General features: G+C 38.2%; 1 protein-coding gene across 5 annotated transcripts in view; it reads right to left on the bottom strand.

The window, feature by feature from the left end:
- The window catches only part of SESN3 (sestrin 3), an 81,415-nt gene that overhangs the window by 31,465 nt on the left and 25,721 nt on the right, over nt 1–24,229 (bottom strand). The window contains exons 2-3 of one of the 5 annotated variants that reach the window (XM_060399687.1): nt 24,047–24,148; nt 20,454–20,555 (exon numbers count right to left, since the gene is read on the bottom strand). The exons of 2 other annotated variants lie outside the window; for them this stretch is intronic. Coding sequence is in view for 1 of the 3 variants with exons in the window: in XM_060399685.1 (XP_060255668.1) it covers nt 20,454–20,555; nt 21,030–21,080 (153 nt within the window). In the remaining 2 variants the exon portion in view is untranslated. Of the gene's footprint in view, nt 1–20,453; nt 20,556–21,029; nt 24,149–24,229 lie in introns of all 5 variants that reach the window. 2 more of the 5 variants (XM_060399685.1, XM_060399688.1) reach the window with 2 other exon arrangements.

Below are 24,229 nucleotides of genomic sequence, written 5' to 3'. Positions count from 1 at the left end.
CTCCAATACTTTGGCCACCTGATGCAAAGAACTAACTCATTGGAAAAGATCCTGATGCTGGGAAAGATTGAAGGTGGGAGGAGAAGGGGACGACAGAGGATGAGACGGTTGGATGGCATCACTGACTTGATGGACATGAGTTTGAGTAAGCTCTGGGAGTTGGCAATGGACAGGGAAACCTGGAGTGCTGCAGTCCATGGGGTCATAAAGAGTTGGACACAACTGAGTAACTGATCTAAAGTACTACGGGGACACGAAAAAGTAGTAGGCTGGCAGAAATGCCTTAACTATACCATAGTTTGTATATGCATATACAAAGTGGTATGGGAGCACATCATTTTATGAATTATCATTTACTTAGTCATTTGCTTCCCCAATGGCTCAGCAAATAAAGAATCTGCCTGTGATGCTGGAGACACAGGAAATGTGGGTTCCATACCTGGGTCAGGAAAATCCCCTGGAGAAGGGAATGGCAACCCATTCTAGTATTCTTGCCTGGGAAATCCTATGAACAGAGGAGCCTGGTGGGTTCCAGTCCATGGGGTCACAAGAGTTAGACACAGCTTAGCCACTAAACCACCATGGTTTATGTTGGTGTATAGTTTATATTGGTGTATGTACAGTTTCATTATTGTAAATAGTGCTATGATGAATATCTTTGTATAAAGAGACTTGGGGGCATATTTTGTGGTATTTGAGATGGTTTCTTTAGAAAGATTCCCGGATGTGGATTTACTGGGGTTTAGGTTATAAATCTTTATAAAGTTCTTGTTGCATACTAGCAATATGCTCATGAAAAATGTTTTACCAATTTTATTTTCATCAGTTGAGAAAATGTTTACTTAACTCACTAACTTCAAAAGTGAAAAACAGCCTTCAAAAAAATGTTTCTGGAACCTTTAATTGTATACACGGTAGTGGTGGTGACTTAGTCACTAAGCTATGTCTGACTCTTGCAACCCATGGACTGTGGCCTGCCAGGCCCCTCTCCCTGTGGGATTTCCCAGCCAAGAATACTGGCATGAGTTGCCATGCCCTCCTCTAGGGGATCTTCCCAATCCAGGGATGAACCCTCATCTCCTGCATTGGCAGGTGGATTCTTTACCACTGAGCCACCAGGGAAGCAATTGTATACACAGTTCAGATAAAAATTCCCTAAGCAGAGTTGTGGGTCAGATCTGTGTTTTTAAAAATACAATTCTTGGTGTGATACAGTCACTCCAGAGGGGGGAAATAAAAACAAACCCACACAAACAAAAATACCCCAAAGCAAACAAACCAACCAACCCCCAGCTAGGAAGCTACTGCAATAGCCAAGAGGAGAGATGATGTGGCCTCACCTAAGAGAGCTATTTATACACTGAAAAGTGAGAGTTGCTCAGTTGTGTCTGACTCTTTGTGACCCTATGGACTACAGTCCATGGAATTCTCCAGGCCAGAATACTGGAGTGGGTAGCTGTTCCCTTCTCCAGGGGATCGTCCCAACTCAGGGATCAAATCCAGGTCACCCACATTGCAGGCAGATCCTTAACTGTCTGAGTCACCAGGGAAGCCCACTGAAGAGAAGGGAAAACTAACATCTTAAAATTATACCAACATGTAGACTTCTTCAGTTATAGTTTTAAAATGGTGTCACTATTGAAAGAATCAGCCTACTTCCTGCTTCTGTAAAAGAAGCATCTTTTCTGGTGAGGATACTACTATCCTCTCAGTTAACTGCTTTGTTTATTTATATGAAGGTGGAAAAGTTCTTTCAATGATTAAGGCCTTTTATAAATTCTCCTTAAAATTCATTTTACTGAACGTTTATTCCCCACCTACTTTCTATCTCTGTATGTTTTTAAAGTTGATAAAATAAAACACAAAAGAAGTAGGATAGTACTGTTGACTTAAAAAACAGTCACGACCTAAAAGTTGAGTGAGTGAGTGACGTCTCTCAGTCATGTCCAACTCTTTGTGACCCCATGGACTGTAGGAGCCTACCATGCTCCTCTGTCCATGGGATTTTCCAGGCAGGAGTACTCGAGTGGGTTGCCATTTCCTTCTCCAGAGGATCTTCCTGACCCGGGTTTGATCCCTGGGTGGGGAAGATCCCTTGGAGGAGGGTATGGCAATCCACTCCAGTATTGTTGCCTGGAAAATCCCATGGATGGAGGAGCCTGGCAGCCTGCAGTCCATGGGATCCAAAGAGTCAGACGTGACTGAGTGATTTTACTTTGTAGCTCAGTTGGTAAAAAGTTGAGAGTTATGTTTTATTTGATGGAAATTTTTAGGACTTAAGCCCAGGAGGCAGCATCTCAAGTAACCCTGAGAGAACTGCTCCAAGAGGGGAGAGGAAGGAGTCAGGTTATACAGAAGTTTGCAACAAAGGGCAGGTCTGAACATCAAAAGTATTTTTGCGAATTAAAGAAAACCAGATACCTCAAGTCAAGGAATTTAGTGTTTTTCTACACATGGGAAGATGCAAGAGCCTGGGCTCACTGACATCATTCCTTTCATATGCATCTCAGCTCTCTGGGCCAGTATCCTGCATTTTTTTTACATCCTGAGCTTCTGTGCTCACCACAGGGAGTGGCTGCAGCCATGGCTGCCAGATCACTTCAGCTTCCTGGGTGCCCTCAGGGCTCAGAAATTCACATTTGGAGAGATGAAATCACTGATGACCCTGACATCCTTTTTTACTGATATGGCAGGAAATACTCCATTTTCTCAATACCATATCCAAAAGATTCCATTTACAACCATAAGCTGGAGTTCTGGTCTCCGGTAATACTTTGTAAAACCTTTCCTCATCTTTCATTTCAAATCCAAAATGCCCAAGAACTGGGTTCCTACTTCACTTATGCTCTGATTAACTTTCCTGAAGTCTCTAGACCTGGGTTGCCTTATATAGTAGCCATCAGCCACATGTGACTATATTTAAATTTATTAAAATTAAATATAATTCAAAGTCCAGTTGCTCAATCACACTGGTCACATTTCAAGTGCCCAACAAACACCTGTGGCTCTGACTCTGACTGCACAGCCTACAGAGATATCACCATTGGACAACGCTCCACCATCACAGACATGCTACTCAAGACTACATCTGATTTTTGTGAAATCACATCTTCAGGCATCTTAATGCCTTTTGAAATGTTAAATGACTCCTCTACAGAGTTACTGGTTTGATGGTCACACCTACTCAATCCCATAACCAAGCATTTTAATCTAATTGCAGAAATGCTCTCAACCATATTGACAGTGAATTCAGACAGAAGCAATTCGGGAAAAGAAAAAAAAAAAAATCAGCCAGTTCTAAGAATCTTGTCTCAATGTCTTCACATAGTACAGTTTGCAAAAAAGTTATCAAGGACTTTGTCTTTTCCCCTTTTAAAACTTACGGTAAAAAATATATAACATGAGCTCTACCCACCTAACAAGTTATAGTAATTACTGTACAGTACATTACTGTTAACTATAAGCACAACGTTGTATAACAGATGTCTAGGACTTTGTCATCTAGCATAACTGAAACTTCACACCCACTGAAGGGCAGCTCTTCACACTCTTCAGATCCCAGCTGAGATGCTACCTCTGTGATCTCCAGCCTTCCTGCCTCTGTGCAAAACTCAGATCTGCCTTTTGCTAGGCAACTCTCCCCTAGTTTGGCTTTTGTGGCTCTGAAGCCAGGAAACCTCCAATTTCTTTCACCACTTGTACCCTCTTCCTAGACATTCCCTGCATCTCCTTCATCAGCATTCATTCTCTCAAGTGAGTGTTCTGACCCAAGGCTTCCATCTTCCTGATACAAACAAAACTCTGCTGGACTATGTGAGCCTCACCATACTGGTAGGAGGAGGGTGGAGTGGGTAAAGGAGAGAGAAGGGTATGTGCATGAAAACCAAGCAGGCCCTGTAACAGACTCCTGCACCTTTGCTAAAGACCTCGAGTTAGCACTGCTCTGCCCTTCCATCGGACCTGGGCCATTTTGAACTGCCTGTGACATGCTGGAACCTTAAAATTAACATGTTTAAAACCAGTCTCCTACCATAAACCAGCTGGTCCTTACTTTCCTCTTGAAGTTATAAAATCACCACAATACCAGTAACCCTGGCTCTGATTTACAGTTATCCTGGACCCTTTATCTTAGGAATCTGCATTTAGTTAGTCACGAAATCTGATAATTGCCTTTTCCCAACAGTATCTTTCAGCTCTCCTTTCCCCAGGTCCATCTCAACTGTAAGAGTGTTTCTCATGCTAAGAAATATTTCCCCCTCACAACTGAGAGTCATGTCAATTCTGCTGCTAAGTCACTTCAGTCGTGTCCGACTCTGTGCAACCCCATAGACGGCAGCCCACCAGGCTCCCCGTCCCTGGGATTCTCTGGGCAAGAACACTGGAGTGGGTAGCCATTTCCTTCTCCAATGCATGAAAGTTTAAAAGTGAAAATGAAGTCACTCAGTCATGTCCAACTCTTAGTGACCCCATGGACTGCAGCCTACCAGGCTCCTCCATCCGTGGGATTTTCCAGGCAAGAGTACTGGAGTGGGGTGCCACTGTCTTCTCCAGTTATAAAATAAGAACTCATACTTTTTATATATCAGTGTCATGTGTCCTAAGAGATTATTTTACAAAGGTTATGATCTCAAGAGTGCTACAAAAGGTTATGATCTCAAGAGTGCTACAAAAATGTATCTTTTATCAGATATGTTATTATAGCTGAAAGAAGTTATGCTTGAAATTCATCAGCTGAAATTATGCCTATTAAGTAATTATCTACTGGAAAACAAAACACCAAAAGCATAAAGATGAATTATATTTTAAAAATTGCTTATTCTGACACTTTTCAGTTTATTCTGATACTAGATCACTTTATATAAATTAATCCCACTAGAAAATTAAGATATGTTACAAATTAAGATATGTTACAAAGTTACAAATTCTTAAAATTATGAGTCTTTAGAGGTAATTAGCCAGAGAAGGCAATGGCACCCCACTCCAGTATTCTTGCCTGGAAAATCCCATGGATGGAGGAGCCTGGTAGGCTGCAGTCCATGGGGTCGCTAAGAGTTGGACATGACTGAGCGACTTCACTTTCACGTTTCACTTTCATGCATTGGAGAAGGAAATGGCTACCTACTCCAGTGTTCTTGCCTGGAGAATCCCAGGGATGGGGGAGTCTGGTGGGCCGCCGTCTATGGGGTCGCACAGAGTTGAACACAACTGAAGCGACTTAGCAGCAGCAGCAGAGGTAATCAGCAAATTACTTGCCTCTAAGAGGCTAAATGTTAAAGAGAACTAATTGCTGCATTTTAAGCTACTAAGTATCTTTAAAATAAATTATTCAATTTAATTTTTACATTTTTCTTCTTGAGTTTATTTCATTAAAAAATGGAAAAGCAAAAAAAAACCCCACAAATTCTATCCATTAAAATGTAAAAGAAAAATATACAAATTCTATCCATTAAAATATAAAAGAAAAACATACAAATTCTATCCATTCTTGAATTTATATCTATAGAAGAGATATAATCTCTATAGGAGAGAATATTACTGAGAGTAATGTGTGTAATTAACTTTACATACAGATACTTGAAGAGGTTAAAAAATGTGTTTAACATACAAACAATTCTAGCAAAGCAGAAATTTTTGATTCCACTGAACATACTAATCCCTCAATTTTTGAAGATTTTTAAGGGCATCCTTAGAAGATAATTTAATAGCTTCAAAAAAAATTTAACACACTGCAATGACAAAATATCTTAAATATAAAAAGCATACTCAAACAAACATTTTAAGTGTGACTGTAAGAAAAGTAACTGAAATTATCAATACAAACAGTAAATTACAGTTGCTGACTCTCCTCTCCTTTCTAGATGTTCCATTTTGGCAGAAACCACTGCAAAAAGGACAGAGACGGGCAGGTGGCTCAACGCTTTGAAATAATACTGATGTCATCTTATTTCTTGGCAGACAATTACAGGCAATTACATCAAATATAGAAATTGATGACATTACACATTTCAGAAGGAATGGACAAATGGAAAGGAACACAGAGATGTTCTAAAAACTCTCTATCCCTAAATAAGAAAAGCATGGGTTTTAAATTAGATTGTCATAGATGTGTAATTTTATAGTAAACTCATATTTAAATGTCTGCCATTACCTGAATATACATTATTTTCCACTATTCCAAAATGGCCTAGAAGATTATAAAATTATTAGTTCTCTTACTCTAGATTACAATATGAATCGACCATCAAAACAATTAAAATATGTACTATAATAAGTAACTGAGACCTAAGGTCATTTAGTGATAGACTGGGAAGTAGAAAATTGTAATACCATCAGAGGCAAGAATCTTGCAAATTACACAACATCTCCTCTAGTCCTTGGAGCCTGAGTGGTATAGGGACCCCAGGAGCATCAGGAGCCTAGCCCTGAACACAGGGTGTGGCAAATATTCGCTGAGGATCCAAAGAGCACTGAAAATTCCCCTTCGTAAGTGGGGAATCCTGTCGCCTTCTAAAGGTCTGAGACTTCAGTTCCCCTTTTTAACTGAGCTCTTAAAACCAAAGCAACCAAGCCCTTTCTGCAAGAGCTCTACTGCTGGGTACGATCATTTGAGGAACACTGCAAAAAAGATCTTGTAACTAAAGGCATGAATTTCAGCTTTCTTCAACAACACATACTAATTGACTTTTAACTTCCAATCTCAAAACATTTCCACTAAAAGGAGTGCATTTGTCAGCTTCTCTACCTCCTTCTTCCCCCTAGTAAACTGTCAGGAGCTAGTAGACTGGGACAGTACCTTGTTCATTTTGGAGTACATCAACTTTAGTATGGAGTATGGTGTCAGGTAAACTTAAGGTTTACATTAAGGCCACATTAGCTACTCCTTTAAACAGTACATCTAAAATCAAGTTCAAGTCCAGTGCCATCCAGAGGTAAGCAGCCAAGAGTGCACCTACTTTCCCACTTTCCATGTAATACACCTCTAAGTAGCATAAATCAAGTTAGATTCACTTGTAAACAAAAACTTGGGAATTCTAACATGGCAGATCTTTTCTGTGTTGTGCAGAATTTAGACCTTTGAACCAGTATTTCCTGAGGCGCTGTCCTCCCTTTTTGATGTCTATTGAAATACTACCTATTCTTCCTTTAAGACCCAGCTCAAACACCAACTCCCTAGGTCTTCCTCCACTCACACCAACTCCCAAGTTCTTCTTGGAAATTAAAATGATTCTCCTTAAGGTGCACAATTCTATTTAGTTTTTCTCTCTCTTAGAGCTATTGAAGTATACAATATCTTATCACTTTCTTCAGACCATAAATACCTTAAACAGCAGGATCAATTTCTAACACAGTATCTGTACAGCAACATGAAAATAGTAGACTCGTGCATATGATGAGCTGAACTGAGGAGACAGAAGTCTGGTACATGCTCTTCCATCCCTTTTCCTTCCTTCAAAGGGGAAGAGTATCCTGTGGACTTGAGGCAGTTCTCTGTACTCTTATTGAGTCATACCAACAAATTAATAACCACAGTCCTAGACATCAATCTACAACCTTCCTTGTATCATCTGGGTTCCCTATGTGACAAATATTCCCTTTTCTCTATTTATCATCTAGTGTTATTAAAACAAGCAGTATGTGCAATTTCCTGTACTTTGTGCTACCTTCTTAAAAATCAGTAATGATACTTCATGCCTTGACACTGATCTTGAGCAACAAAGGCTCCTATATCATCTTTTAAGTGTTAAAACACTTTCTTTAGAAATGCAGAATGACAAAATATACTTGTTGAATATATTAAAACTTTGGGCTAAGTACCCCGAAAATGAGATTTCTCTCAGGTACAGAAAACTCTGCACTTGAGACAAAGTCCATAATAACTACTTAACTCAAAGCTTCCCTAATAACATATAGATAATATACTTTTCTACCACTAATTATAAAATTGCTCCCCAGCTCCCCATGAAGTATTAAGAACTGCTTTACATTTATACAATTTTTAATGTTGTCTATTGTGTAGTAGTAAGAACTTGGCTTTAATTTTAGAAAGTTTTACAGATTAAAATTATGTCCCAATTGGAAAAAAGAAATTAAAAAATGGGAACTTTGAAATTAAGACTCCTATTAGAAACAATCACAGTTACAGAGTCCCTTGGACAGTAAAGAGATCAAACCAGTCCATCCTAAAGGAAATCAACCCTGAATATTCATTGGAAGGACTGATGCTGAAGCTCCAATACTTTGACTACCTGATGCAAAGAGCCAACTCATTGGAAAAGACCCTGATGCTGGGAGAGATTGAGGGCAACAGATTGAGAAGGGGGCAACAGAGAATGAGAGGGTGGGATGGCATCACTGACCCAGTTCAGTTCAGTTCAGTTGCTCGGTCGTGTCCGACTCTTTGCGACCCCATGAATCGCAGCACGCGAGGCCTCCCAGTCCATCACCATCTCCCGGAGTTCACTCAGACTCACGTCCATCGAGTCAGTGATGCCATCCAGCCATCTTATCCTCGGTCATACCCTTCTCCTCTTGCCCTCAATCCCTCCCAGCATCAGAGTCTTTTCCAATGAGTCAACTCTTTGCATGAGGTGGCCAAAGTACTGGAGCTTCAGCTTTAGCATCATTCCTTCCAAAGAAATCCCAAGGCTGATCTCCTTCAGAATGGACTGGTTGGATCTCCTTGTAGTCCAAGGGACTCACAAGCATCTTCTCTAACACCACAGTTCAAAAGCATCAATTCTTCGGCACTCAGCCTTCTTCACAGTCCAACTCTCACATCCATACATGACCACTGGAAAAACCATAGCCTTGACTAGACGGACCTTAGTCGGCAAAGTAATGTCTCTGCTTTTGAATATACTATCTAGGTTGGTCATAACTTTTCTTCCAAGGAGTAAGCATCTTTTAATTTCATGGCTGTAGTCACCATCTACAGTGATTTTGGAGCCCAAAAAATAAAGTCTGACACTGTTTCTACCGTTTCCCCATCTATTTGCCATGAAGTGATGGGACCAGATGCCATCCATGATCTTCGTTTTCTGAATGTTGAGCTTTAAGCCAACTTTTTCACTTTCCTCTTTCACTTTCATCAAGAGGCTTTTTAGCTCCTCTTCACTTTCTGCCATAAGGGTGGTGTCATCTGCATATCTGAGGTTATTGATATTTCTCCTGGCAATCTTGACTCCAGCTTGTGCTTCTTCCAGCCCAGCGTTTCTCATGATGTACTCTGCATAGAAGTTAAATAAGCAGGGTGACAATAGACAGCCTTGACGTACTCCTTTTCCTATTTGGAACCAGTCTATTGTTCCATGTCCAGTTCTAACTGTTGCTTCCTGACCTGCATACAGATTTTCTCAAGAGGCAGGTCAGGTGGTCTGTATTCCCATCTCTTTCAGAATTTTCCATAGTTTATTGTGATCCACATAGTCAAAGGCTTTGGCATAATCAATAAAGCAGAAATAGATGTTTTTCTGGAACTCTCTTGCTTTTTCCATGATCCAGCAGATGTTGGCAATTTGATCTCTGGTTCCTCTGCCTTTTCTAAAACCAGCTTGAACATCAGGGAGCTCACGGTTCATGTATTACTGAAGCCTAGCTTGGAGAATTTTGAGCATTACTTTACTAGCATGTGCGATGAGTGCAATTGTTCGGTAGTTTGAGCATTCTTTTGCATTGCTCTTCTTTGGAACTGGAATGAAAACTGACCTTTTCCAGTCCTGTGGCCACTGCTGAGTTTTCCAAATTTGCTGGCATATTGAGTGCAGCACTTTCACAGCATCATTTGAGCAAACTCTGGGAGATGGTGAAGGACAGGGAAGCCTGGTGTGCTGCAGTCTCTGGGACCATGGAAAGAGTCGTGGATATGACTGAACAATAGTACAGAACATTCTAATATTACTCAGTATATGGCTGATAGTCTTTAGAGAAATAAAAGGAAATATGCTGTGAATGTATGAAAGAAAAGTAAGGCTTTAAGTCAAACCTCTGTACTTAGCATCTACTACCCAGGTTGTAACAAAATCAAAAAGTCTTCTAAGTTATTCTAATGAAACAGAATGATATGATAGTTTCCAGTTTTTTCAAAACACAATGATTAACAAAATAAAGGTCACTTGCTCAGGTTAGAGAAATTGTGAAAAAACATTAAAGCTGTGTTTTAATGTATACAGGTAAACTTAAAACCCATTGTAATCAAAATTAAAACATGACTTATTATGCTCATGTAAATAGATGGTTCACAAACTTTTTGATATTAGAAACTCTTTATATTCCTAAAAATTATTGATCCCAAAAGCTTTTATTAATGTGATTTTTTTTTCTTGTTTTGTTTTAGTTGCTAAGTTGTGTCTGACTTTTTTGCAACCCCATCGACTGTAGCCTGCCAGGCTGCTCTGTCCATGGGATTTCCTAGGCAAGAATACTGGAGGTGGGTTGCCATTTCTGTCTTCAGGGGATCTTCCTGACCCAGGGATCAAACCTGTGTTTCTTGCATTAGCAGGTATATTCTTTACCACTGAGCCATCAGGGAAGCCCAATGTGAGTGATATGTATCAATAATTATTATATTAGAAATTAAATCAAAGAAAAATGTAAATATTTAATTCATTTAAAAACAAAAATAGAATAAACCCATTATATATTAACAGAAATGAATATTTTGAAACTGTAATTTCCAAATCAAAACAAAAATTTTACTGAGAAGAGTAACATAATTAAACATTTGTGCAAATATCTGGCTTAATTAGACAATTGGATTCTTACATCTAATTCTGCATTTAATCTGTTTCTATATGTTTTATAACGTGAAGACTCAGCCTCACAAAAGTATTTTAATAACCTTTTAAGATAATTTTGGACATTCTATGATACTACATTAAGACTTGACAAATGGTAGCTTTTAAATTTGTTGGAGTGTGGAATCAGAAACCACATCAATAATAGCCTTACTTTGTTACATTTAAAATCCATTGGTTTATCTTATACTTTGACGAGATTGATTACTCATGAGTGATTTTGTATTATTAACTATTAGCCATTTAGAAAATATTGGATCAGGGAGGTGGGAGGGGGATTCAGCACGGAGAACACGTGTACACCTGTGGTGGATTCATGTCAATGTATGGCAAAACAACTACAATATTGTAAAGTAATTAGCCTCCAATTAAAATAAATACATTTATATTTTAAAAAAAGGAAAATATTGGATCACTGAGTTTGGCAGGCTTTCCAAATGTTCATACATTGAATATATTATTTACAATAAAATATGTTAATGTCACCACTGTTAATATCAGAAAAATCTTTCAGCTTTGAGACATGGACAAGCTCACGGTAGAGGATACCAGTTTTCCAAAATTGTTTTCTCCTCAAAGTCCAGATTTTATTTTGGAGGTAAATCCTATTAGTTGTTTTCCTGGAAGTGATGGATTCACTTTGTTTATTTTTGTAGAAATGTCTGCCAAATACCCATCTGAATAACCATAACTATCAGTCAGTCAGTTTTTCATATAAAGTAATGTTCAATAAAAAGAGACTATTTTGGCTCACAACTCAGTCACACAGCTGCGTTTTCTCAAGACAACCACCATACTTTGGCATGAAGAAGAGCTTTATGTATATACTCCCCATTTTGAAAATGATTCAGCATTTCATGGTCAAGGTTTAATAAAATGCCTAATTTTTACTGTTTTATCAAGGATATTCTTCAGTGAAATCATTTTTTTTTTTACTGTGACTGCAGAGCAGCGAAGAAAATAATGACTACTACGTCAGTAGAATGCCACTGCTTTGTTTTGTACTAAACATTTAGCCAAAGTTACACAGCCACACTTTGGGAAGCACTGACTAAAATGAATGTTTCCAATATACTCTGCCTCTCTTCCTTCTAATTATGTATCCTTCTGAAACTGTTTCAGTTGCAAAAAGATTGCTACAATTAACTTTCATATAAAGACAAGGTATGAAGGATCATTATGAACAGTTATTACTTTTTTTAACTTTTCTCAACACTGCCATGGCCCTGGAACTTCTATGGAAGTGTTCATTTCTTTATTTGTAAAATAAACTTAATTATAAAACAATTAAGCATGAATGATCAAGAAGACCCTGTAAAAGCAACGTAGCAGGGGTGCTAGCCTTACCGTATAGTAAAACATAATAGTTCTATATTTAAAGGAGCTGTATTAGCAGAAAGTATAGAGGAACTAAAAAGTCTCTTGATGAAAGTAAAAGAGGAGAGTGAAAAAGTTGGCTTAAAGCTCAACATTCAGAAAACGAAGATCATGGCATCCAGTCCCATCACTTCATGGGAAATAGATGGGGAAACAGTGGAAACAGTGTCAGACTTTATTTTTGGGGGCTCCAAAATCACTGCAGGTGGTGACTGCAGTCACGAAATTAAAAGACGCTTACTCCTTGGAAGAAAAGTTATGACCAACCTAGATAGCATATTCAAAAGCAGAGACATTACTTTGCCAACTAAGGTCCATCTAGTCAAGGCTATGGTTTTTCCTGTGGTCATGTATGCATGTGAGAGTTGGACTGTGAAGAAGGCTGAGCGCCGAAGAATTGATGCTTTTGAACTGTGGTATTGGAGGAGACCCTTGAGAGTCCCTTGCACTGCAAGGAGATCCAACCAGTCCATTCTAAAGGAGATCAGCCCTGGGATTTCTTTGGAAGGAAGGATGCTAAAGCTGAAGCTCCAGTACTTTGGCCACCTCATGCGAAGAGCTGACTCATTGGAGAAGACTCTGATGCTGGGAGGGATTGGGGGCAGGAGGAAAAGGGGATGACCGAGGATGAGATGGCTGGATAGCATCACTGACTCCATGGATATGAGTCTGAGTGAACTCCGGGAGTTGGTGATGGACAGGGGGGCGTGGCGTGCTGCGATTCATGGGGTCGCAAAGAGTCGGACACGACTGAGTGACTGAACTGAACTGAACTGATTAGCACGTAAATAGACAACAAATGGAACTTCCCTAATTATGACTCAAAATCCAGAAACAACAAACAATTGATAATTCAACTACACAAATACATACACATACTTAAAAATTTTTTTCTGAATGGTACAAAAATATGATAAAAATCAGAAGGCAAATGTTTGTAATTTAACACACAATGGCTAATATATTACATTAGGAGCTCCTGAAAATTAAAAGGGAATAACCAACAACCAAATCAAAAAACGAACAAGGAATGGGCAGTTAACAGAAGAAACAACTCATAAAAAGAAAAGCAAATATTTCACACACCAGATTGGCAAAAATCCAAGGTAGGCAACATATTTTTGACAATAATACAGGGAAACAGGTATTCTCAAAAACTGTGGAAATGCAAAATTAAACAACCCTGCTGGATAGGGATTTGACAATGTCTAGAAAAATTACACACGCATCTGCCCTTGACCCATAAGTCTCACTGCTACTGCTGCTGCTAAGTTTCTTCAGTCATGTCTGACTCTCCAATGCATGAAAGTGAAAAGTGAAAGTGAAGTCACTCAGTCACACTACTAGGGCTCTAATTCATCAATACAACCATAAAATAGGATGAAGAAAATGTCTATATACAAAAATAATTTGAACATGATCAGTCATGTCAGACTCTTTGCAACCCCATGGACTATACAGTCCAGGTCAGAATGCTGGAGTGGGTAGTCTTTCCCTTCTCCAGGGGATCTTCTCAACCCAGGGATCAAACCCAGGTCTCCTGCATTGCAGGTGGATTCTTTACCAGCTGAGCTACAAGGGAAGCCCATTTAATCAAGCTTTTAGCCCCAACTTCAAATTCATAGGAAACAGAAGTTTAGAGGAACAAATTAAATGACAACATGAGGACAACAAGCATAGAAAATGATCCAGGTTATGAAATATTCTAGAGGACAGCTGATAACAACCAGTTAAGGGCCTGAAAAACAAAAAAGCAATTGGAAGAACAACTCCTAAGAGAGACTTAAAAGATCTACCTACCAAATGGAATGGTGAACCTAATTCAGAAAAAGTTATCTCTAAAAAGACACTAAACAATTGGGAGGAAATTGAATAAGATGAGGTATTAGATGATTTCAAGCAATACTTGCTAAGTTTGTTAGGTGTGACATTGGCATTGTAGCTAAACAAGAATGTGTCTGTATATTTTAGAGATGCATACTGACATATGTAGGGGTAGAAAGAAAAGAATGTTAAATTACTTCAGCAACAATACCAACAACGTGCGTGCTCGGTCACTTCAGCCATGTTCAATTCACAAGATTGATGAAGAGTGGCAAAATCTTGTCAATACTGAATTTGATGATGGATTTTGGAGGCTCATTACACTGTTCTTTTTGATTTTGTGTAGTTGGACATTTTTCACTATAGTTTTTTTGTTAAAGCTGCATAGCAAAGTCCCTGATATGAAATAGGCATTTAATAAATGGCATCTATTACAATAAAATTTTAGTACTTTGAGTTGGAAGAAAAAAATGTGTCAAGTATATTTTAAACCTTACTAAAATTAAACATTGAAACTTTTATAAAGAAGAACTATTAATGCAGCCAACAGATTTTTTTTCCTTTTTTAAAATTTGTTATCTGGACGTTCTTGGGCTAAAAATTGGAAGTGTAAAGATAAATAAAGCATAGGCACTGACCTCAAGAAAACATGAGGTAAATAAATTTGGATGCACAGTTACAAAACCTGTGAGGGTTGAACAGAATAGGAAAGCCTAATTCTGCAAGGGGATGAAGCAAAATTGCCCTCCAGATAGTATAATTCTTTAGGAAGAAATAAAAATCTGCCAGGTTACCTAGAAAAGAATGGCCAGGTCTGGGAGAGTGCAACATCCCAGGCAAAAGGAATAGAAAATACAAAGACATGACACTTTTGGGGAACTATATGCTGGTTCTACATAATTCCTGAAACTGTCTCAGGGACTAACATTGACACACAGGCAAGAGTCATATCATGAATGCCACACTAAAGAGTTTCGACTTCATAGAAATGACAGACAACATCAAAAGGATATTTGTCTTTTGAGAAAGCATTTCTGACATCAGTTAGAAAATGGACTGGGATGGGGGAGGCTGAAGGAAATCAAGTCTCTTAGAAGGCTACTATATGCTCTAGGAAAAAGATTTGACATAGCTAAGCAGTATAAATTAAAAAAGGAATTGGGTTGAGAGTTACTTAGGAGATAGAATAAATGGAATTGACTGGCCATGAGGGTAGTGAGAGACATCTAAGATGCATCACAGAATTTGGCACTGGATGAATGGATGATGCACAATGGTGACACCAGCTGTTACTACAGAAATCAAGAGACTGAGGCAGCTTGGATTTAGGTTGATTCAGGTTGATCAGGTTGATTCAGGGATATATGTTTATGAGGTAGATGTGTGGAAGGATATGAGGTTCAGGGAGATGAAATTGCTGCCAAGAGTCAAGAGTTTCATTCTTTTAATCTGCATGTAAGGTCCCAAATTTCCTATCATGAATAACATCCTAACATCTAACAACAACTTCACGCCAGGTTCTTTACTCCCTGTTCACAAAGTTTCTCTCTGCAACACTAATATGCTTTCCATTTCCTTCATCACTACTCCATTCTGGGCTATGATTTATCCCTGGCTACGGTGGGGGATGGGAGGGCATAAATACAGTAGAAGCAAGAAAGGAAGATTTTCAACATTCTCCCATATCGAGCTTTCCCACGTTTGTTTTCCAAGCATTTCTGACATGAACACTTCACTTCACCTACACTGATCTGCTGACTCTCCAAGAGTCTCGGACTTCTGCTCCTTCATCCTTGGAACCCCCAAGTAGAATTACCACATCCCCTCTTCATATTTATTACAATGTTACAGCTCATTTGTCTCATAAGACCCAACTGAGTTCCTACATTCACTATACTGAGTCATTCAAATCCTGTAAATTGTCTCTTTTCAGGTTCTCACTTATACAGATACCTTGTCATATCCTTACATATCTTTATCTTCTCTGTCACCAATTTGATTATGAAAGAAGTGTTCCACCTTAATTAACTTGAATAATTAATTCAAATCAGGTGCTCAATAAATGTTGATCACAATTTTTTTATATTACTGAGTCTATTACACATTTAATGATACCAAGCAATAATTTTTAGACAACCACCACCTTAAAAATTGTTTCTTGGCATGCTGGACTCATTCTTGTCCCAAAAAACACGCCACACACACAGACATATTAGAAACGAATAGGATTATTTTACAACATCCAAGGTTTTGAATTTGTTTTGGTAACAAAACTCTCATAGTGTAGTTTCTGATGGAAAAGAAAGTGAAGTCACTCAGTTGTGTCCGACTCTTTGCAACCTCATGGACTGACTGTAGCCTACAGGCTCCTCCCTCCACGGGATTTTCCAGACAAGAATATTGGAGTGGGCTGCCATTTCAAAGAGCTGTAACTATGCTACAGTTGAGACCTGTGAAAATAATCATTTTCTAATAATCAAAAGACTTTCCTTAATTTGTCATTCTCCTGATAGCTCCTCCCATTTTACAAGCTGGCTTATATACAGACGTTATCCATGCAACTTTTTGTCCTTTCTTATTCTGTCTGAACTAACTTCACTTATTTTAACTAAGGATGCCCTGTACTTAAGGTGTCAATATTAGCAGACTGGGTTCAGTCTTCTAGTTACCTCGAAATAAATAACAATCATTCATATAACTTACGCATCATCAATTTTTAAGCACTGAAATGATATTCAATGGGAACTAGAACACTGCACTAAGCATTCTAAGTTAAAAACACATATTCAAATCAATCACCCACCCAATCAATATGTACTAACTGAACTGTTTATTGTTAAACAGTTTATGCAATAGCTGTTTTAGGAATATACAAAGTATAAAAAGCTACCCAAAAGAAACTTACAAACTGGCTGGTGAAATTAGGCATATATACTTCTAACAATAATAAACAGATATATAACTGAATGGTACAGGCAAGGTGATACTATGAAAACAGTACAAAAAAACCTGAGTTCGTTTCCCTTCTCAAGCACTGAGAGACCTTGACCAGCTTCTGGGGCATCAATTTTCTCATTTAAAAAACAAAAAATGAGAAAGATGATCTCTAAAGGCCTTTTTGCATTAACATTTTCTGGTTAATCACAATGTGGTGACAGGTTCTAAAAGCTGGTAGAAAGTTTTCAGAAGAAAACCAATTTGCTTTAAAATTGCTTTCTCATTGCTTTCACTAGTTTAAAACAAATATTGTTTTAAAAGTAACCATTTTTTTATAGTCTATCAATCAACTGAGAAAGAGTTTTTGGTAAAATGTTATAAAGCCAAGATAACCTATAAATATATACTATATAATGTATATATCTTTATAACAGAATGACTTTTAAGTATATCTAAGATTCTTTTCAATGATCCAGGTAAGACTGGATCATACTCTAAAGAAGCTAAAGAGAAAAAGATCCATTTCTTGTCAGGATCCATGTTGCTTAAAGGTTTTCTTCTTTCTCTTTTTTTTTTTTCTGGCCAAATAAATCAAGGGATCATGTTAAACTCCTTTGTGTGAATGATCAAAGTAGTCTTGTAAGTAATCCTCATAAGATTTATACTTTTATAAATATCATAAATAATTTTTCAAATTCATCACAAAATAATACATGGATTTGTTGACTTGTTCTCATATAACTCTACTTAACAACGTGTTAGAGAGTTTTGGCTTTGGCATTAAGAATTACTAGGCCTGTTTATAGGGCTTCCCTGGTAGCTCAGCTGGTAAAGAATCCACTTGCAATGCAGGAGACCCTGGTTTGGTTCCAGGGGTGGGGGCTTAACGGCCCCCTGCAAGAAGGGATAAAGGATAAGCTACCCACTCCAGTATTCTTGGGCTTCCCTAGTGGCTCAGATGGTAAAGAATCAGCCAACAATGCAGGAGACCTGGGTTTGATCCCTGGGTTGGGAAGATCCTGTGGCGAAGCACATGGCAAGCCGCTCCAGTCTTCCTGCCTGGAGCACACTACAGTTTATGGGGTCACAGAGAGTCAGACACGACTAAGCGATTCAGCACAGCACAGCACAGGCCTGTGTATATTCATGAGTTTTAATTTTCCCTAATTATTTTTAGGGAATTTACACAATCTTAAGAGGTCTTCAGCTGTTTCTTCCCTTGAACACAGTCACCAAAAGATACAGGACTTTTCTCTTCTATGTTGTTGCTGCTGTTTATTTGCTAAGTCATGTCCAACTCTTTGCAACCCCTTGGACTGTAGCCCATCCGTTTCCTCTGTCCATGGGATTTCCCAGGCAAGAATACTAGAGTGGGTTGTCACTTCCTTCTCCAGGGGATCTTCCCGAGCCAGGGACCAAACCGACATCTCCTGCTTAGCAGGCAGATTCTTTACCACTGAGCCACCTGGAAAGCCCCTTTCTCTTCTATAGGAAGAGTCATACAACCATTGCTATGCCAAACATGTATACAACTATCAGCATGTTGGCTGACAGGTCAAGATGTCTCACTCAAATGCTGGCACCTGTGCTGGTTGTCTAATAGGTGTCTTGCTTCCTCCCCACTTGGGCGGCATTTGCTTCCTCCAAGTATGGCAGCTAGGTTCCAAAAAGAAGCCTATGAATGCAAAGGTTGAAGCTGCAGACCTTCCTCATGAGTTTTTAGTGTTAGCCCTTCAAAGTGTAATTTTACTTTGTAAAGCAAAGGATTTTAGTTTTCTTAGTCATGCTCCAAACTATCTTTTCTCTAAGAGGAGTGTACAAGAAGTGGGAACAACACTTAAGTTTCTTCAGGACAATTATATAAGTGATTACAAGATCTAAGGATTAAGTTCACATGACAAAGTATATGTCTAAATCAATAAACTAGTCACAAAGATAGCTTTTAGAGGATTTAAACAAGAATCAAATGGTGATTTTATATTATGCTTGAGTGGAAGTGAACTTAATGAAGCTAAGACATTTACCCACGAGGATACAATTATTTTCAATAACATTTGAATAGACAAATATGATTATCTAATGAGTAGAATTTAGTTGGCAAATATTTTTAAACAATTTCAAGGTATCAAAGGACAGCTAAATTTCCGATAGCCAACAATTTCTTTTATATTTTGTTAATGTTATTACTTGATTTCTCAGAGAAAAATATGAAAATGTCAAATAAGAATGCTATATGGAACAGAGGCCGCAATTCAATTTCACAGATAAACACTGAGGCAGTATTTATTTCTTTGTGGCAAAACATGAAATATAGATTCAAGAGTCTTGAGTGGCAATGTTTTACAATATTTTAAGGCAATGAGTTTCAAACAAGTGATTCAAAAATACACTTGTCCTCAGGGGAAAAAGTAATGCATTATAATGGTAACAGTGCAGCACCCAAGGCAGCAGGTAAATAATCTCTTCAAGCCTTGATTTATTCTTCGGTCAAGTGGGGATGGAATCTCAACTTTATAAGATATGTTCTGAGGATTAAATGAGATAAGGTACAAAGGAAGAAAGTCTAGTAATGTGTCAAGAATATAGTGGGCACAAAATGAAAAGTAGCCCTATATTTAAGTTTTGGATAGAATTCCTGGCAAGGGTTACTAATTTCCCCCATTATGGATCATGTCCCCCTTAAGAGCCTCATGAAGAAACACATTACACTATTGTTAGTACAATACCCCCCATATTTGTGTGCTCTCCCCACCTCTGTAGTTTTTCTTTCTTTGATTCAACTTTTTATTATCACTTTTACTCATGATGGAAAAAAATATACAGAGAGCAAACAAAAGTTCCTCATAATTTTATCATACTGAAACTAATACTGCTAACGTAGTGATTTCTATCCTTCCAATATGGTTTTCTAGGCTTATTATATATGCAGATGGATAAAAACAAATGTACTAGAGATCATGATTTTTTATAATTTTTAAATTTCTTTTTACCCCAAACATATATTTTAATAATGTTATAATAATAAATTATGCTTTTAGCCTTAAATTTGGTTGATGGGTTCATGACAGTTCCCTCTGGGCCCCTCACAGGTGACATATTTTAAAGGCATCTGTGATCTCCAATGGTCCAATTATTTTAAAAAGTCTACTGAATTTCTATATGCAATTTATAACATCTATAATTAGTAAATTTACTAAAGTAATCACAGTATTACAATGAATTAACTAAAAGCCAAGGGTAATTTGGAAAGAAAAAAAAAAAAAAAGGGAGGATAACCTCTTCAACTGCAGTCATTCTGCTGCATCACAATATATGTGCCCCTAAAAATTTCACTGAACTGTGCAAAATCATGCAATAAAACTAACGGCTTACAGGGAAAACGAAGTTAAGGGCACAACACTTAAAAAACTGCATCAGTTTTACATTTTAAAAAAGGAACCTAATAAAAAATGGTATCAAAAGTTTCATACATGTTAAATTGCTAAAAATGACATAAGGATTAAAATAAATATGGCACATTACCTTGAAAAAGATCTGACGGTTGTTTGTGGAAGTGGGTTGGGAGTTACAAAGCAGTAAGGAGGAGGATGATCTGAAACTGGATGGAAAGCTGTGACACCAGACCTGGAGGGTGAAGGTTTGAGCAACATGTGTGTTTAGGGTATTCCTAGGCAGCTCAGGTCAGCTGAGTGTGGTTTTCTGAATTCACTGAACATTTCTCTCTGATGGAATTGCCCATAAGCAAATGCAAAATTCACCATCATGCTCAAATTATTCCCTGATACATCAATTGGAACAAACTGATGTGTTACAGTAGAACTAACAGCACTTTGCACTCTGACACTACATCAATGAGGCACAACTCTCATTAAGACAAAAAGTAAGACTAGCAAAGTTTATTATCCCTGTGGACCACATGACTCAATACTATTTAATAAGTAGATGTGAAATTGTTTTTATTTTTTTAAAAAGTTAATTTGACAATGTTCACAGACAAGGGGAAGGCAATGAACAAACTCAAGTGTGCAAATTCTGTTTTTGATTGTCAGACAGTTCCTGATAAGTAATACTCTATAAATATATACTTATCTTACTTACTGGAGAAGGCAATGGCACCCCACTCCAGTACTCTTGCCTGGAAAATCCCATGGACGGAGGAGCCTGGTGGGCTGCAGTCTATGGGGTCACTAAGAGTCGGACACAACTGATTCGATTTAGCAGCAGCAGCATCTTCCTTATATTAAAGATTTGGTCATACCAAAAAAAAGTAAAACAAAACTAGAGTCAATTCAGGCAGTTTATAATTTGATTTGCGTTATTTGAAGACCAAATCTAGAAAAATATATCCAATTTTATCCAGGAAAATGAGATATTCTGATATTATTAGCGTGATAAAATAGGATATAAATCACAGATAACCATCAACTACTTCCTGTTGCATAGTTAAAGTATGTTTGCTAAAAAATAATGACAAATCGCGTTTGGGGGAGAATGGATACATGTATGTGTATGGCTGAGTCCCTCAGCTGCTGTCTACCTGAAACTATCACAACATTGTTAATCGGCTATGCTGCTGCTGTTGCTAAGTCACTTCAGTCATGTCCGACTCTGTGCGACCCCATAGATGGCAGCCCACCAGGCTGCCCCGTCCCTGGGATTCTCCAGGCAAGAACACTGGAGTGGGTAGCCATTTCCTTCTCCAATGCATGAAAGTGAAAAGTGAAAGTGAAGTCGCTCAGTGGAGTCCGACCCTCAGCGACCCCATGGACTGCAGCCTTCCAGGCTCCTCCGTTCATGGGATTTTCCAGGCAAGAGTACTGGAGTGGGGTGGTTAATCGGCTATACTCCAATATAAAATAAAAAGTTTAAAAAAATAATGACAAATAGGATTTTCAAATTCCAAAGTTGTAACCCAGTAAAATTTCTATTGATCAAAAGTTATTTTTAAGAAGTATAGCTAAGTTACTCATACAAACACTAGATCAGTGACTGTTTCCTCTCATGCTAGACAGAATAAAATCCAAATAATCTCAATATTTCTTCTGCTTTTAAAGGCCCTGCTGCTGCTGCTGCTGCTGCTAAGTCATTTCAGTCCTGTCCGAATCTGTGGGACCCCATAGATGGCAGCCCACCAGGCTCCCCCATCCCTGGGATTCTCCAGGCTAGACCACTGGAGTGGGTTGCCATTTCCTTCTCCAGGGCATAAAAGTGAAAGTGAAGTCGCTCAGTCATGGCCGATTCTTAGCCACCCCATGGACTGCAGCCCACCAGGCTCCTCCGTCCATGGGATTTTCCAGGCAAGAGTACTGGAGTGGGGTGCCACTGCCTTCTCCTTTAAAGGCCCTAGAAATAGAAAATAAAATCTATTACCTCTCTTGATAATGACTGTGTCCAGCAACTCTCAATCAAGAAATTAAAATGTATTTACTTAATTTCAGAGTTTATACATTTATAAGAAAAACAAAAATCATGACACAGAGATGAAAACTCCTTGACAACTAGTAAACAAACAAACGTGAAAGCAGTTCGTTTCTGTTTACGAGATAGACATGGGGGTGTCCCACTGAATTTCTATATGCCTTCCTTTTATTTCTGGATATTGAGAATTTCTATCTACACTGAGGGAAAGTAAATATATAAGGAATAGTTGGAAGTGTGGTCATCATAGTGTTAAGCAGGTTAGCTTGTATACCTGGTCTTCTCATCTATGAAATGGGGTAAGTAATTCTACCTACCTCGTAGGGTAGTATGGTGTAAAGCCTAAAATTAAGGCTCAATATTATGTGCTCCTTAGACATATGATGAAATCAGTTCAGTTCTGTCACTTAGTCATGTCCAACTCTTTGAGACCTCATGGACTGCAGCATGCTAGGCTTCCCTGTCCATCACCAACTTCCAGAGCTTACTCAAACTCCTGTCCATCAAGTTGGTGATGCCATCCAACCATCTCATCCTCTGTCATCCCCTTCTCCTCCTGCCTTCAATCTTTCCCAGCACTAGGGTCTTTTCCAATGAGTCAGTTCTTCGCATCAGGTGGCCAAAGTACTGGAGTTTCAGCTTCAGCATCAGTGCTTCCAATGAATATTCAGGACTGATTTCCTTTAGGCTGGACTGGTTGGATCTCCTTGTAGTCCAAGGGACACTCGAAGGTCTTCAGGAAGACTTCAAATGGCCCAATTTGCAAGTTCTTCTCCTTACTCTGCTCATGAAGATAAGGTCTCTTAGCCAAATAATCCTTCTTATCAAATGGACCAGGTGCAATTCCTGCTGATCCCTGAGTAGCAGGTTTCAGTTCCCTACCAACCCATGGAATTACTCAAGCAAGACATGCACAGATTCCCACAGGAACCAGGAGGTACCTCACTCTCTTGATACTACAAACTCTCCCTCCCACGGTCCCTGATTGCTCACTCCTGAATACAACCTCCATATGGCCTGTAAGGCATGCAATGTTTTCCTCCCCTGGGCTGTGGTATATGTAACTAATAAGCTGTTGATCTCATCTATCTAGTTTTGAGTGTTGTTTCTTTGGTGATCCCCATGACCTAAAGCTAGGAATCCCTTCCTCACTAACTGGATGAATAGGAGGCTATTGAAACAGGTAGTAAAAATACTATATGAGCTAATACCTGTCAAGCTCTTAAAACAGTGTCATATTATCTATTATATATGTGCTTGCTATTATAATTATGCAACACTGAGTTCACAAAGTTCAGTGTAACTAGTCAAAGAGTTTAAACATTAAGTTAAGGGAAAGATTTATAGAATAGATTGGATTTAGAAAGCTATTGACTCACAGCAGTCCCTTAGTTCAGTATTTTGCTCAACAAATAACCAAATTAAAAATGGAAAATAAAATTAGAAAATAAAGCTACTTAAGTGAGAAATACTCATTTACAAAATAATTGATTATACTCTATAATGAGATGATCACTTTCAAGAAGTAAAATAATTAAAAATGTAGAAAGTCATCAAGATCACATCACTCTACCTTAAAAGTAATACACTAGCATATTTGGGTAACTGAAGCTTTATTCATGCCTTCATAAATAATAAGATAAATACTCTATGAAAATCTATAAAAAACCAAATGCATACATATTTTCTATTTTTACCTGCCTTCATAAGAATTTAGTAAAGGTCTTCCTTTCCAACCACACAGTAAGTTCTCCAAAATCTAGTTCATATTCTGTATATTTGTGTATTCTTCAAATGCCCTAAAACATAAATACTAATTAAATACTATCAAATTAACACATAAGTACTAATTAAGCTGTAAATTAAGTTACTTCACAAAT

The sequence above is a fragment of the Ovis aries genome, chromosome 15 (genome assembly GCF_016772045.2).
Source record: "Ovis aries strain OAR_USU_Benz2616 breed Rambouillet chromosome 15, ARS-UI_Ramb_v3.0, whole genome shotgun sequence".
In the NCBI taxonomy this organism is placed as follows: domain Eukaryota; kingdom Metazoa; phylum Chordata; class Mammalia; order Artiodactyla; family Bovidae; genus Ovis; species Ovis aries.
Note: the sequence above shows the minus strand (reverse complement) of the source record. Positions and strands in the feature narration are given on the sequence as shown.